This window comes from Myotis daubentonii, chromosome 3 (genome assembly GCF_963259705.1).
Source record: "Myotis daubentonii chromosome 3, mMyoDau2.1, whole genome shotgun sequence".
In the NCBI taxonomy this organism is placed as follows: domain Eukaryota; kingdom Metazoa; phylum Chordata; class Mammalia; order Chiroptera; family Vespertilionidae; genus Myotis; species Myotis daubentonii.
This window is the reverse complement of record NC_081842.1, coordinates 193,930,162-193,944,170: the sequence shown is the minus strand read 5'-3', so window position 1 is coordinate 193,944,170 and position 14,009 is coordinate 193,930,162. Positions and strand designations below refer to the sequence as shown.

Sequence of the window (14,009 nt, the reverse complement as noted above, 5' to 3'; positions counted from 1 at the left end):
TTTGGCAGTATTTACTGTTCCTTTGTTCTAAGACATTTCTTACCCTTCCTCTCAGATGTGGATGTGCCATCCCCCGATGAAAAGTCTGTAATCACTTATGTGTCTTCGATTTATGATGCCTTCCCTAAAGTCCCTGAGGGTGGAGAAGGGATCAGTGCTACGGTAAAAGAACCCTTAAAATACCTTCTGACTTTGATTTGTTTGAGTAGAATGTACTGAGTCAACCATATTTCTCACTGTAAACCGAGCATTTTTATACAGAGCAAACTGAATCTACACCGTATTCATACACGGTCATTGTCCTTGGTCCCTGGGAGTGAGTCTGTCACTAATTTTGTAGCATCTAGCCTAGACTATTCTAGGTGTCAGGAAATTGAATCCCATCTTGCGAGCCCTTGAGGAGCTTTGAAACTGGGACTCTGAGTGTTACATTGAACAGGAAACGGATTTTATGTGGTTTGGGGTGGCCTGAGCTACTTTCTGATGTGCTTGTTTTTCATACTGCTAATCAGAATGAAAATGTGTGATATTTATTTACCCTTTGACATAGGAAGTAGACTCCAGGTGGCAAGAATACCAAAGCCGAGTGGACTCCCTCATTCCCTGGATCAAACAGCATACACTATTGATGTCAGATAAATCTTTTCCCCAGAACCCTGTTGAACTAAAGGTAAAATCATGGACGTGCATCGATTTTTTATAAATTAATTCTTAGGAATAAGTCTCGGAGCTGTTGCTGCTGGTTTCTGGGTGAGGTGGTACCAAATTTGGGCCACATTGTTTGTACCCATTTATTCACCAAATTTTAATTTTGTAGGCACTTTATAACCAGTATATACACTTCAAAGAAACAGAAATTCTGGCCAAGGAGAGAGAAAAAGCAAGAATTGAGGAATTGTATAAATTATTGGAGGTAAGGAAGCTTATCCTTTGCTGAGACTTGGGGGTTGCTGGTTTGCTCTTTTGTTGAGTCTTTGTTAGACCTCCTGCATCCTCTTCCCAACCTGCATTAACAGCAATATGCTAGGGTGACAAACCTGGCATCCCCTCGGCTGGTCTTGAAAATTTGTGGGAAGGGGCAATAGAAACCATCTACACTTTCTAAAGGGCCTATTGAAAAGTGAAATACATTTAGCCCTAGCTGGTGTGACTCAGTTTATTGGGCATTGTGCCGTGCACCTAAAGGTTGCTGGTTCAATTCCCAATCAGGGCACATGCCCAGGTTGTGGGCTCCATACCTGATAGGGGGTGTGCAGGAAGCAGCTGATGGATGTTTCACTCTCACGTCAATGTTTCTCTCCCTCTCTCTCTTCCTCTCTCTTTTTCTCTCCAAAAAGAAAACAAAACAAAAACAAAGCAAAACAAAATAAAACAAACAAAAAACAATTAAAAAATCTTTTAAAAAAAGTAACATACTTTTATTCCGAAATTTAGAGTTTTGTGTGAGTTTTCTCATTTCTCAAAGAGAAGCTAAGTCTTCCCTAAGATGGAAAGAAAGGAGACTTCCACTCACATTTTGATTCCTAGAGAGAATTTGCAGCTATAGAGATGGGCATTTGAATGGGGGTTATTGAGAGGACAGGAAGAGTTAGGTAACATGTAGCAGGAATGGAAGGCTTTAGAGCAGGAGTCCCTGCTTTTAGAGGTGATTATTTTATTCTCACCTCAAGGTGAGGTACTGCTAAATATTCCATTGTTGTCTCTTATTAGACAATGGGAAAAACTGCTGAATGGCTGGGTAAAGAAGCAAGAAGTGATGGCAAAGAATAAATTAAAACCAGGGCCTGGGGGCATTGCTGTGCTTTGGACTAAAAGGATTTCTGGGTTTTTTTAGGTGTGGATTGAATTTGGCCGAATTAAACTGCCTCAAGGTTATCACCCTAATGATGTAGAAGAAGAGTGGGGAAAGCTCATTATCGAGATGCTGGAGCGAGAGAAATCCCTTCGACCAGCTGTAGAGAGGTGAGTCCAGAGCCTGAAGAGGATCTGACATTACTTACTGGGCTGCTTTGGGCCCTACACTTGACTATGGTTTTGATCTTATTTTAGGCTGGAATTGCTGCTACAAATTGCAAACAAAATCCAGAATGGTGCTTTGAACTGTGAAGAAAAACTGACACTAGCTAAGAATACACTGCAGGCTGTAAGTCTCTGACTGTTTTGTCTCACTTCTTCTGTCACGTCTTCCACTCCTTGCCCTGTGCTCCAGTAGTTGGAGTTAACATTTGAGGCATCCAGCTGTGCTACTTCCTTACTCTTGGGATTTCAGTGGGACCCTTGGCTCCCTAGTCCTAGTGGGTGGGAGCAATGGGAGTGTTCCCACTCTTACTCTCCCTTTCTCCCTCAGGACGCTGCTCACCTGGAGTCAGGACAACCAGTGCAGTGCGAGTCAGATGTCATCATGTACATTCAGGAATGCGAAGGTCTTATCAGGCAGCTGCAAGTGGATCTCCAGATCCTACGGGATGAGAATTATTACCAGCTAGAAGAACTGGCTTTTAGGTGAGGAACATGGGGCTCATACAGAAAGTTTGTTTACTGCTGAGGCTCATGGCTCAAGAGTCAGGTATTGAATCTTGTGACTTGCCCTTAGAGTTCAGTGTCTCAGTAGGAATACTACAGGTATTTTGGCTGGGAAATTCTCATGGGGGAGGACAATTTCCCCTTATTGCAGGCCCTGTCCACTAAGTAAGTGTAGGGTTTCCTAATCATTGTGGTATCTTATAACACCCCACATACTTCAGAGTGGCCTGCAGGAGTGGGTACCAGATCTGGTTTAGAATGCTGGTGATGCGATACGTCACTTTGTAGAGGAGGAAACCAAGACCCACAAAGGGGATGAAGATCACCCAAGACACATGGCTTATACAGAGCCAAGACTAAGACTTACATCTTTGGACCCCCTAATCTGTTGTTTATTTTGTTATACCACCTACGAGTTACATACACAGGTATTTGCTTCCCTCTAGTTAACACTGTAATTTGATATTTGCCTCTCTTACAACTCTGTACAATGAAGATGCTAATAATATCATTTTGCATTCATATAACACTTTCTCTTTCTTTCCTGATATCCTCATCCTTGTCAAATGGATAGGGGATTTTATTTTAAAAAGTACATTACAAATGTAAGTCTCCTCCTCCTTTCTCTTCTTACATTTCAGGGTTATGCGTCTGCAGGATGAGCTGGTCACCTTGCGCCTAGAGTGCACAAACTTGTATCGGAAGGGCCACTTCACTTCACTTGAATTGGCTCCACCCTCTACTTTAACCACTACTCATCTGAAGGCAGAACCCCTGACCAAGGGAACCCATTCTTCTTCTACCTCCTGGTTCCGAAAGCCCATGACTCGGGCTGAACTTGTGTCTATCTCGTCCTCTGAAGATGAAGGCAATCTCCGATTTGTGTATGAACTACTGTCTTGGGTAGAAGAAATGCAGGTGGGTGAATATTCCAGATGCTTGTAGAGTGCACAGCAACTTATCTAAGAGGACCATGTTGCTCTGTGTCCCTTAATTATCGATGCTGCCTAGGAACCAGACCCCTGTTTTCTTAAATTTTAAATGGACTGGATCAGCTCACATCCTCAAAATTCCACACTGAATAGCATAGACTTTTCTAATTTAAAGACGTTAGAGAATTTCTTCCCTTCAGCTAACTGTGCTCCAAGTGGGAGCTTGTGGGAGAAGTTGCAGAGTCTATAAATCTCAGTTACTGTTTCTGAAATTTCCTCATTGGCAGAGAAGCTTATTCTTCACTTTTTGTGTTTGGCCATAACTCTTCCATTTAAGCCAGGCTTCTTTGTTTCACAATTCTGTGGGGCACTTTAAAAGAAAAGTATTTCTCAATTACAGTTGACCTAATAGTATATTACTTTCAGATGTACAACAGCGAGTAGGCATTTATATATAACTTATGAAGTGATCGCCCCAATAAGTCCAGTATCCATCTAACACCATACATACTTACTGTAATATTATTGATGATATTCCCTATGCTGTACTTTACATCCCTAGGGCGCACTATTTACATGTATTCCAGGACAGCGGTCGCCAACCTTTCGGACCTCACGGACCACCAGTGGTCCGTGGACCACCGGTTGGTGACAGCTGTTCTAGGATAATAGTTCAAGTTCAATATTGTCCTCCTTATCCTTCTAACCCTTTTGTTTATGTGAGATATTTCCCATCTCCTGATGATGGAGTCTCCATGTACCAATAAATAAAAACATTCAAAAACATGCTAATGTTTTACAGTTCATTGGCCAATAGGTGATGCCGTGAATGAAGCTTACTATTTTCAGATATTTCTTTCTTATATCCATTTTGATTGTGAAATGAAGAGCTCTATAAAGGGAAATGCCTGAACTGTAAAGTTAAACATCTTCAGCCAGTGGACACACCTTCCTGGTTGGTGAATTTAGGAACATCTTCCCACAATGCAGCAGCAAAAGCCTGCCTCTGCTGCTGTAGCTGATGGGGTTTAGTCTCTAGCTCCTTGGGGGGTGATTATGGCATATTTTTCTGTGAGAGGTCATTAAGGAGATACCCTTTTGCCAGTCCTCTACCTCTAGCCCCCTTGTCCAAATGTTGATTGTGACAATTTTCTTTTTCTGCCACCTTAGCAGTAAGTTATTATATATGTGCTTTTCTTTTTCAGATGAAACTGGAGCGAGCAGAGTGGGGCAATGACCTGCCTAGTGTGGAGTTGCAGCTGGAAACACAGCAGCACATTCATACGAGTGTGGAAGAGCTGGGCTCAAGTGTCAAAGAGGCCAGGTTGTATGAGGTGCGTGACAGTCAGAACCATTAGGGAGGTAGGGCAGGGTGGGTAACGGCAGTATGCACAATGCAGCTGTCTCTAAGGAGAAGGGGGCTTTGGCAAGGAGTGGTAACCATAAGCAGCACTTTACAACAAACTCCCTTTTCACATGAAGTGTCCTTTTGCTCTTTGAAATAACCTTGTGGGAAAGGTGTTTTTTTTATTAACTCTTTTTGGCAAAAAAGAAGTGATCTTGAAAGCTAAGGTCAGTATTGGTAAGTAGTGGATGCAGTTTCCAAACTCGGACCCTCTGCTCCAGAGTTCATGCTCTTTCTACTTCACCTTCTGTCTGCAGTAGAGAGCTGGTGTAGAGAAATTGTTCAGTCTCTCTTCTTTACTCATTCTACCTTCCCATTTTTTAATTTCTTTTTTAAAATATATTTTAAAGGGAGAGAGAGCGAGAGATAGAAACATCAATGATGCGGGAATCATTGATTGGCTGCCTCCTGCATGTCCCACACTGGGGACTGAGCTGCAATCCGGTCATGTGACTTGACCAGGAATCAAACTGTGATATCTGGTTCAGAGGTCAATGCTCAACCACTGAGCCATACCGGCTGGGCCCCATTTTCTTTTCTTTTACTTCAGCTCTCCCCTTCAAAAAAGAAGTTGAATGATTTGGGAATCATTAGGCATAGGTTTTTTTTAAAGACACTTTCCAGAATTACTGGAATAACAAGACAGTGTGGTCTGTCAGTTGTATTCTCCCTGCTGAACTGTTCCTCGTGTAGTGCTGCTCCAAGCTGTAGAAGCTGACCCAGAGGTTTATGATCTAAGCTTCTATTTCTCTACCTGTGTGCAGACATAATGTTTACATAGCTGAAACCGTGTCATAAATATAGTTTACTTATCCTTTCTCTAATGTGTTCCTGTTTCATTCTTTCTTACCAGGGAAAAATGTCTCAGAATTTTCATACTAGTTATGTTGAAACTCTTGGAAAGCTGGAGACGCAGTATTGTAAATTGAAGGTAAACTGTGACTAACTCTGTCTTCTGTTCCTGGAGAATCTGGTTGCCTCCAAACATCTCCTTTCCCTAATTTGGCCGTTTTGGTTTTCTGTTTATTAAATTACATCATGTCCTTTGCCATTGTTCCTATGTATATAATATTATCTTAATGGAGCAGAACCACTGCCCCACAAAGTCGTAAGTAGGGCTGTTTGAGCTACTCTGCTTTCCCAGAGCCGTGGTTACCTGTGCTTTAAGCACCAAAACTAAAAGTTTGAGGTTGGTAGGGAAGGGACTTCTCCCTGTAGTCTTCCTGTCATTCAAGATTGCTCAGAGTATGACAGGCCCAGGATTATTCTTTATCCAGGGGGCCCCACAAAGGCCAGGTGAGTTCCAACTTTCAGCTAAAATTGCCAAGGGCTCTGGAGTCCTGTGCCAAACTTGTACTAAATCTAAGCCAATGGAGAAGCCCCCAGAGTCTAAAAAAACAAGACAAAATTCATTTCCTGAGTTATCCTTCACTTTGATGTCAAGTGTGCTATCTTCTGTAGATGAAAGGCTGGTGGTTTAACCTTGTAATCCTTGCTTTGTCTAGGAAACTTCTAGCTTCCGGATGAGGCACCTTCAAAGCCTGCATAAATTTGTTTCCAGAGCTACAGCTGAGTTGATTTGGTTGAATGAGAAGGAGGAAGAGGAACTAGCATATGATTGGAGTGACAACAATCCCAATATCTCAGCCAAGAAAAATTACTTCTCAGTGAGTCTAGCATAACATGCCTTTCATATTTATGTAATAGCAGCAGAAGGAGACAGGGTCTAGCCTGCTGACAGCTAGGGTTCCTTCTGCTAGACAGAACTAGGGATCCTGCTTAATGCATCTGTATATGTGAGAAGTATCCATGGAGAGAGGGAAATCCAGAATGCATCGAGAAGGGCAGAGTCTTGGGTTCATGGGGCAGCCTGCAAGTAGAGTCATTTTAGAAGCAATATAGCTTTGTGGTTAAGATTATAGGCTTCAGAGTGCACTAGACCTATGGTTAACTTATCCCTCCACTTACTAGCTCAGTGTACCCCTTCATAGGGTTGTATAAAAGACTCAGTAAGATTTAATAACTAATAATCTTAGTATTGTTTAACTGAAGTATACTCTTGGCTTCTCAGAATGTGAATTCTCTAATTCATTTAATAATTTTTTGGTCTCAATTTCTTTTTTAAAAAATAAGTTGTTATTGGTTTTTAGAGAGAGAGAGGAAGGGAGAGGAACAGAAAGAGATAGAAACATTGAGAGAGAAACACCAATTAGCTGCTTCCTGCATGCCTCCTACTAGGGATGGAGCCCGTAACCGGAAATCAAACAGGTGACCTCTTGGTTCATGGGTCAATGTTCAACCACTGAGACATACTGGTTGTGATCAATCTCTTTATTTGTAAAGAGACTGGGAAGGAAAATTCAGCATTGGACTATGGGACAATGCTTTATATTCTTTTCAGTGAAAGATGTATATAAGTAAGTAGGGTTATTTTTTTGCTACTTTTAGTATTTCTATGTCTCAGAGGATTTTTAAACATTTTATAAACCCTATGCAAATAGGAAACGTTTTTACTAACACTTACTTTAGATACTTTAATTCCATTAATTTAGAAGTGTGTTGTTGTTTTTTAAATGTAAGCTATTCCTGAATAGAGAGTGGTATAGGATTTTTCTGAAGTAAAGAAGAAATAATAGATATGATAATACAATAAACAGTCTGTGTGTGGACAAAAATAAAGCCATGAAAGAAATGTAAATAAGGTGCTTGGAAAGCATCAAGGAAGAGCGGTCAAATCTGATCCTAAGGATCAGTACCCAGCTTCACAGAAGAGCTGGCATCTAAAGCGGGTCCTGTAATGTGAATAGAATTTCGAGCCAGAGGAGGACACTGTAGTCTTAGCAAAGCCCACCAGCCAGTGGTACAGATCCACTGGTGTGTCAGGGGCGGTGCTAGGTGGGTGCTGACATGAACTGGCCACTCTAGCCATGCCATTTCCGTTCTCTGCTTCCAGTGCTCATCCCGTGTTCCCCCACTTACTCGGCTCTGGCTGGGGTCCCAAGTCCTTTGTGAATCATTTGCCAGTAATTCCAGCATTTTTACTCTTCTCTGAAATCCTTTGGCATGTACTGTTCATGCATCTCATTTTGGCACTAGCCACAGTGTTGCAGGCTTTTTAAAAGTAGAGTAGGGAACAGAGCCTTTTATTGCTATTCTTCCCTTAATAGCACTTAATGCATAAAACTGAATTCAATTCTCAGGAGCTGACAATGGAACTGGAGGAAAAACAGGATGTGTTTCGGTCTCTACAAGATACAGCAGAGCTGCTGTCACTTGAGAACCACCCAGCGAAGCAGACGGTGGAGGTATGTGACTTGAGAACATGTAAGGGCCAAGTGCTCAGAGGTGACTGTTCATAAAAGTGCTCGAAGCAGAGGCTTTGTTCCGCTGAAGGACCTGGAGGAAATGTCCAGGATCGTTTGTCTTGGGGTTTCTCCCTTTTCATCCCAGCCCCCAAAAGACTGCAAACAGTTTTGATGGTCTGTGGACAATACTACGAGGAACAAGACTGAATCCTAACTTCATGGGGAAAATGGCTTGGACCACATATTTTCCGAATAACTATCTGGATAGGTCCTGTCTCTTGATGTGGTGCCTTTGCCCAGAGAAGTGGAGCAATCCCAGAGGGTTTATTTATATCTGGGTTTTGCTGGCAGATCATTTACTTGCAACTGAGTGTGGAAGAGGCCTTTTCTATGTAACCCCTTCTGATAAAATCATGTTGGACAAAAGACAAGCCTCTTGCTTATGGAAGCATTGAGCAGCTGCCAATCAAGTATCTCCATGTATCTTCTGTATCCTCTCTATCATGAGCAGCGTTGTCCTTGGAAGAGAGCACTGCACATGTATTTTGGGTCAGCTAATCTCATGCCCTGATGTCTGTGCTTGTTGTTGCAGGCTTACAGTGCCGCTGTCCAGTCCCAGTTGCAGTGGATGAAGCAGCTGTGCTTGTGTGTCGAGCAGCATGTGAAAGAGAATACTGCTTACTTTCAGGTATGTGGGCTTTGTGTTTTTCTGTGTGCATGTTTATGTGTAACTGTGTGTGTGTGTATTGTAGAGGATGAGAAGAATATTCGTTTTTATTCTGGCAAGAGATTTTGTGTGTCTGTGCATATACCCAGGGGTGGACAAAAGTAGGTTTACAGTTCATATGGACATACAATAATTAAGAAATAATAATGCAAGAATAAACTGTTTTGTGTACTCACAATTGTAAACCTACTTTTGTTCACCCCTATATATGGGAAAGGCAAGGTTAAAAACTTATCTGTGGCCCTAGCCAGTTTGGTTCAGTGGGTAGAGCATCGCCTGCGGACTAAAGGGTCCTAGGTTTGATTCTGGTCAAGGGCACATGCCCGGGTTGTGGGCTCAATCCCCAGTGGGGGGCGTGCAGGAGGCAGCCGATCAATGATTCTCTCTCATCATTGATGTTTCTATCTATCTCTCCCTCTCCCTCTTTGAAATCAGTAAAAAAATATATTAAAAAAAAACTTATCTGTGTCAGTGATCTTCTGTTGTATAAACCAGCACCCTAAAACTAGTGGTTTAAAACAACAATCATTTAGTTAGATCATGACTCTGTGGGTTGGCAGTTTGAGCTGTGCTCCGCTGAGTGGTTGTTCTCATCTTGCCTGGCTTATTCATGGCTGCAGGCAGCTGGCAGGCAGGCTGGGGACTGGTTGGTCCCAGTTGGCATCACTCACATGTCTGACTGTCTGGGGTGATGAGTACAAGTCTGTATACAAGTCTCCAGCATCCAATGGGCTATCCTGGGCTTCTTCACGGAGTGCCTGTGTTCCATAAGCAGCAAGAGAGAGTAAGCCCCGTCACGCGCATGTGCTTCTGCTGTCACATGTGTTACCATGCCAGTGGCCAAAAGAAGTCACGTGGCCATGCCCATCTTCGAGGGGAGGAGAAATCGACTCCATCTCTTAAAGGGAAGACCTGTGAAATATTAGGATCATTTTTTTCTACAATTTGTCACAGCATGCAAAATATACTACTTGTTTTCAAGTGAGGATGGGCAGAGGAAATAAACTATTATCTCTGGTTTTGTCCTAAGTTAAATCATCCTCCTGATCATTTTGTAATTACATCAATGAATTAAAACATTTGATGACTCAACATCTAGGCTTTTGTGAACTATACCTCCCAACCAAGTGCTGTCACTAGTCAGAAGTCACGAGGAATGAGCAGTGATTTCTGAGAGGGTGAAGCAGACTGACTTTCCCATGGGGTTCAGTAGGCTTTGTGCTGGCCATCACTATTTCCAGGCCGAGGCAATATAAAGCCTCCTGTTTATACTTTTGTGGCCTTTGTAGTGAACTATCACTCTCTGGAGAGTCTAATCAGCTTTGCCCAACTCTGCGGAGTAGGATTATTCTTTCTCAGTTAAGATCTTGTGATGTAATGAACACAAGGCACCCCTTCCTTCTATCCCCACAGTTCTTCAGTGATGCACGAGACCTGGAGTCATTCTTGAGGAACCTCCAAGACTCCATCAAACGAAAATATTCCTGTGACCACAACACCAGCTTATCCCGCCTTGAGGACTTGCTCCAGGACTCAATGGTGGGTGTTGCATCAGTGGGATGATTACAGAAACATACTCTGAGAAACAGAGTAAACACTCAGCTGCTGCTGTTATATCCTTGAAAGCTACAGGGCAGTGGGTCATTGTTATAATGTTTGTCTCACATTCTAATCGAATTTAATCAGTTTTTCTTTCTTTTTCCTTTTCTCTTTTCTTTCCTTAAAGAAGTTGCTAATAAGATTCCTTTTGGGTATGTTATTGAAGTAAAGGCCTAGTCATCTCCCCGTGAGCCACTTTCGTGCTCATCATACTTTCTTTGCATTGTTCCTATCTATTTCAGTTTAATAGTTGGAGCCAAAGATGAGGTGTAGGGTCGAAGGGGATTAACTGACATCAAATTCTTTTTAAGTCTCTCATGTGAAGAGAATTTTTAAAACTAAACAAAACAAAAACTCCCAATGAACTAGACCTGAACCAAATTTTTCCTCCTTGGCAACTTTCTTTTGGTAATGATGAGGTACTAGAAAATGGAATTTAATTAAGGACATTAAATCTTATTTAGATATAATGCAATATTCAGTTTATTTATGTAGCAATATTTACTTTTTAGATATTACTGCATTCAGTATTTAATCCCAAACAATTTCACATTTATGTCCTCCAAGGAACTATTCCTTCAGGAGTGCTGGTAATAAAATCAGCAGCAGGGCTACTTACATTTATTGAATGTATTACATAGAGTTGGCAAGGCAAGGCTCAAGGTACATCTCACAGTAAGACAGAAATATGTATGTATTAGAGAAATTACTTTTTCTGTATGAGAAGCCAGGGAATTGTCACATTTCAACAGACAACGATAAGCGAAGCAGAATAACACCAAACAGTGTCATTTTTGTGTGTGGGTGAGACTTGGGCATTTGGGAGCATTAGTTAATTTTTAAAATATATTTGTAGGTAAAATAAAGCTATGAATGGGTTTACATTCAGTGTTTTACTTGGGCAATTAATCTGTTAATTATTTTGGAACCAAGGGTAAAAAGCTGACTTTTCCAATGTTGTCTCTGGAATGTCTCCTTGGAGGTACTTCACGTATGAAGGAGGAATATAATAATCCCTGGCTGTTATCTCCGCCCTCCCACAGAGTACCTTCCTGCTGTAGGGTAACTCCTCTGCAGTTGTTATATCTTCTCTTCTCGAGGGTCGCTGCTCTGTTCCCTCCTCTCCAGGTCAGGGGCATCGGGTTGGCGACATCATCTGGGCATGGAGTCACCTGGGTCTGCTCCTCAGCTTGTCCTCAGCTTTCCGTCAGGTTCGGGAGCATCTGTCCTGGCTTCTGGTTCTTTGCAGAACTTTTACCACGCTGAGCACTTGGTCTCTGGAGTTTGAGATGTTTGGCTGTGGGTTAGACAGAAATTGACTTCTTTATTGCAAGGAAAATGGCATGGGTAGACCAGCTCTCAATATGGAACCGTGTGCCTGTCTCCCTGATATATTCCATTCCTCTTTCTTAACTAATAAGTTAAAGTTGTATTTCTTCCAATCATGCTCCCCGGGACAGGCAAAGGTAGTTTATTTAAGCATTTCTTTCTTTTTTTACTTGCATATTCTTAATTCCTTAATGGCATTTCTTAACATTATTAACTCTTTATTCTCATTACATCTACTTCCATCCTAAGAAAGCCCTCTTCTGGGGAGTTTTTATACCTCAAAATGGGCTTGAGACATCCCGGTTAATCTTTTACTTTAATGGAATTGGCAGTAGATTGCTACCAGTTTTGTTGATAAGAGGCTCATTAGTTTTTAAGATAATTGGGTTTGCAGAGACTTGAGAGTTTTAATTTTGCATGGTACTGCTTTCAAACCAATCAAATTTACATGCCTACCGCACAGCAAGATACTAAAAGGTAAACCCTAACTCATTTGTCATGATGCTTTCACCAACCGCATTGATTGTTGGTTGAAGGCCTAAGATCTTTCTGGAGAAAGTTAGATTCAATTTAAGAAAGTAAAACACTTGTGGTAGATATAATTATTTTAAAAAATTCAAAGAGCTTAACTCTGGCTTCTCCTAAGCAGAAGGCAAGAACTGGCTTCTACCAGTGAAAACTTGAATAACAACAACAATAATAACATAGTTACTGTTATTATTGTTTTTAACTTCTATGTTCTCTGAACTTATTTGGGGAAATCCTTTGCTAACTTAAAGCTGTATTTGGCAGCAAGGCGTTCTTTTTTGTTTTATGTTTCGTTATTTTGCATGCTGCTTTATAGTTGGTTAATTGAAAGAGCACTGGGGAAAAGCTGCAAAATTTGAGTACAAAAGCGCCTGGTAGAAGACAAAAACAGTCTCTCCTTTTTTCTGTATCCTTGTGTTTCTAAGATGGCTCCACCAAGGATTATTTAACTGAGAAATGACATTCTCTGAGGGAGTGGAGCCCTCAGTTTTCTTAGTTAGTCACCCTGGGTAGCAACAGTGTCCTTTTGATTTTCTTCTCATTTTGTAGGATGAAAAGGAACAGCTTATACAGTCCAAGAGCTCTGTTGCCAGTCTTGTTGGGAGATCAAAAACAATTGTTCAGCTAAAGCCGCGCAGTCCCGACCACGTGCTGAAGAGCACCATGTCTGTGAAGGCCGTCTGTGATTACCGGCAGATCGAGGTAAGGAGGGGAAGGATATTTCTGGCTCCAGAGGGAACGAAGGGAGAAGGGAAGCCTTTGGTTAGGGTTATGATAATGAGGTAAGATCACATACGAGAGTTTCTAAAATTTAGAATTTAAACAAGGTGCTTTCACTTAGATCATTGCAACCGCCTCCCCATCCAGTGCATTCTTTATTCTACCATCAGCATGATCACTTATAAACAAGTGTCATTCCCTGCTTAAGTCCCACAGCAATTCCCATTTCTTTGTAGAAAGTCTGAATTCCTTAACGTGGCTTCAGGGTTCTGCCTCTCTAGCCAAGACTGAGTCATGTCCCTCCTGTGCATTCCCAGTAAATTGCATGTGTCACATAGTTTTGTAGCGATATATCCCACCAGAATATGTGGAATATAAACCATGTTTGTCTCCATTTTTATCTCTAGTGGCCTAGCATACTTCCAGGTAGATAGTAGGCTCAATAAGTATTTGTTACACAAAAGAATTATTGACTTTTTCTGTACTTTTCTGTCTGAATTCTGTCCATAAAATAGGGGTCATACTGTTGGTTACTTATCCAAGAGAAAGAACTGGTGATTCCAACTAGTTAAACATTTTCAGGGATTTGGGTGGGACAACTGAAAGGGAGGGGGAGGAAGTATCAAAAGCAAAGTTGTGAGTATTCATGTCCCTTTAATTTTCACTCTAATGGTTGTATGTATGAAAGATTGCTCTTGGAGGTCCTACTGTCTCCTTCTACCCTTCACTCCCTGAGTTACTTGACATGTAACAGGCATTTCATAAACACTTGCTTCCTGGATTTATTTGATGTCCTCAACCTTTTCTGTGCTGTGCATTTTTACATGATATCTTTTTGTCGGAATCAGGGACTCTCACTAAGTGATAGCAGGTCTCCAAAATGATTTTTTCTTGAGGATTTCGTAGCCTTGGGATCAGGCGCCAGGTAATAATGGTTTGTT

At 41.6% G+C, this 14,009-nt stretch overlaps 1 protein-coding gene across 15 annotated transcripts in view; it reads left to right on the top strand.

Moving 5' to 3' along the window:
* Positions 1 to 14,009, top strand: part of MACF1 (microtubule actin crosslinking factor 1) — a 342,588-nt gene that overhangs the window by 175,276 nt on the left and 153,303 nt on the right. For all 15 annotated transcript variants that reach the window (XM_059690073.1, XM_059690080.1, XM_059690075.1 and 12 more), the window contains 14 exons: positions 56 to 162; positions 551 to 670; positions 818 to 913; positions 1,835 to 1,962; positions 2,050 to 2,143; positions 2,348 to 2,502; positions 3,165 to 3,441; positions 4,661 to 4,789; positions 5,714 to 5,791; positions 6,366 to 6,527; positions 8,061 to 8,165; positions 8,758 to 8,853; positions 10,306 to 10,431; positions 12,898 to 13,050. In XM_059690073.1, coding sequence (XP_059546056.1) covers positions 56 to 162; positions 551 to 670; positions 818 to 913; positions 1,835 to 1,962; positions 2,050 to 2,143; positions 2,348 to 2,502; positions 3,165 to 3,441; positions 4,661 to 4,789; positions 5,714 to 5,791; positions 6,366 to 6,527; positions 8,061 to 8,165; positions 8,758 to 8,853; positions 10,306 to 10,431; positions 12,898 to 13,050 — 1,826 coding nt within the window. The remainder of the gene's footprint in view (positions 1 to 55; positions 163 to 550; positions 671 to 817; positions 914 to 1,834; positions 1,963 to 2,049; positions 2,144 to 2,347; positions 2,503 to 3,164; positions 3,442 to 4,660; positions 4,790 to 5,713; positions 5,792 to 6,365; positions 6,528 to 8,060; positions 8,166 to 8,757; positions 8,854 to 10,305; positions 10,432 to 12,897; positions 13,051 to 14,009) is intronic.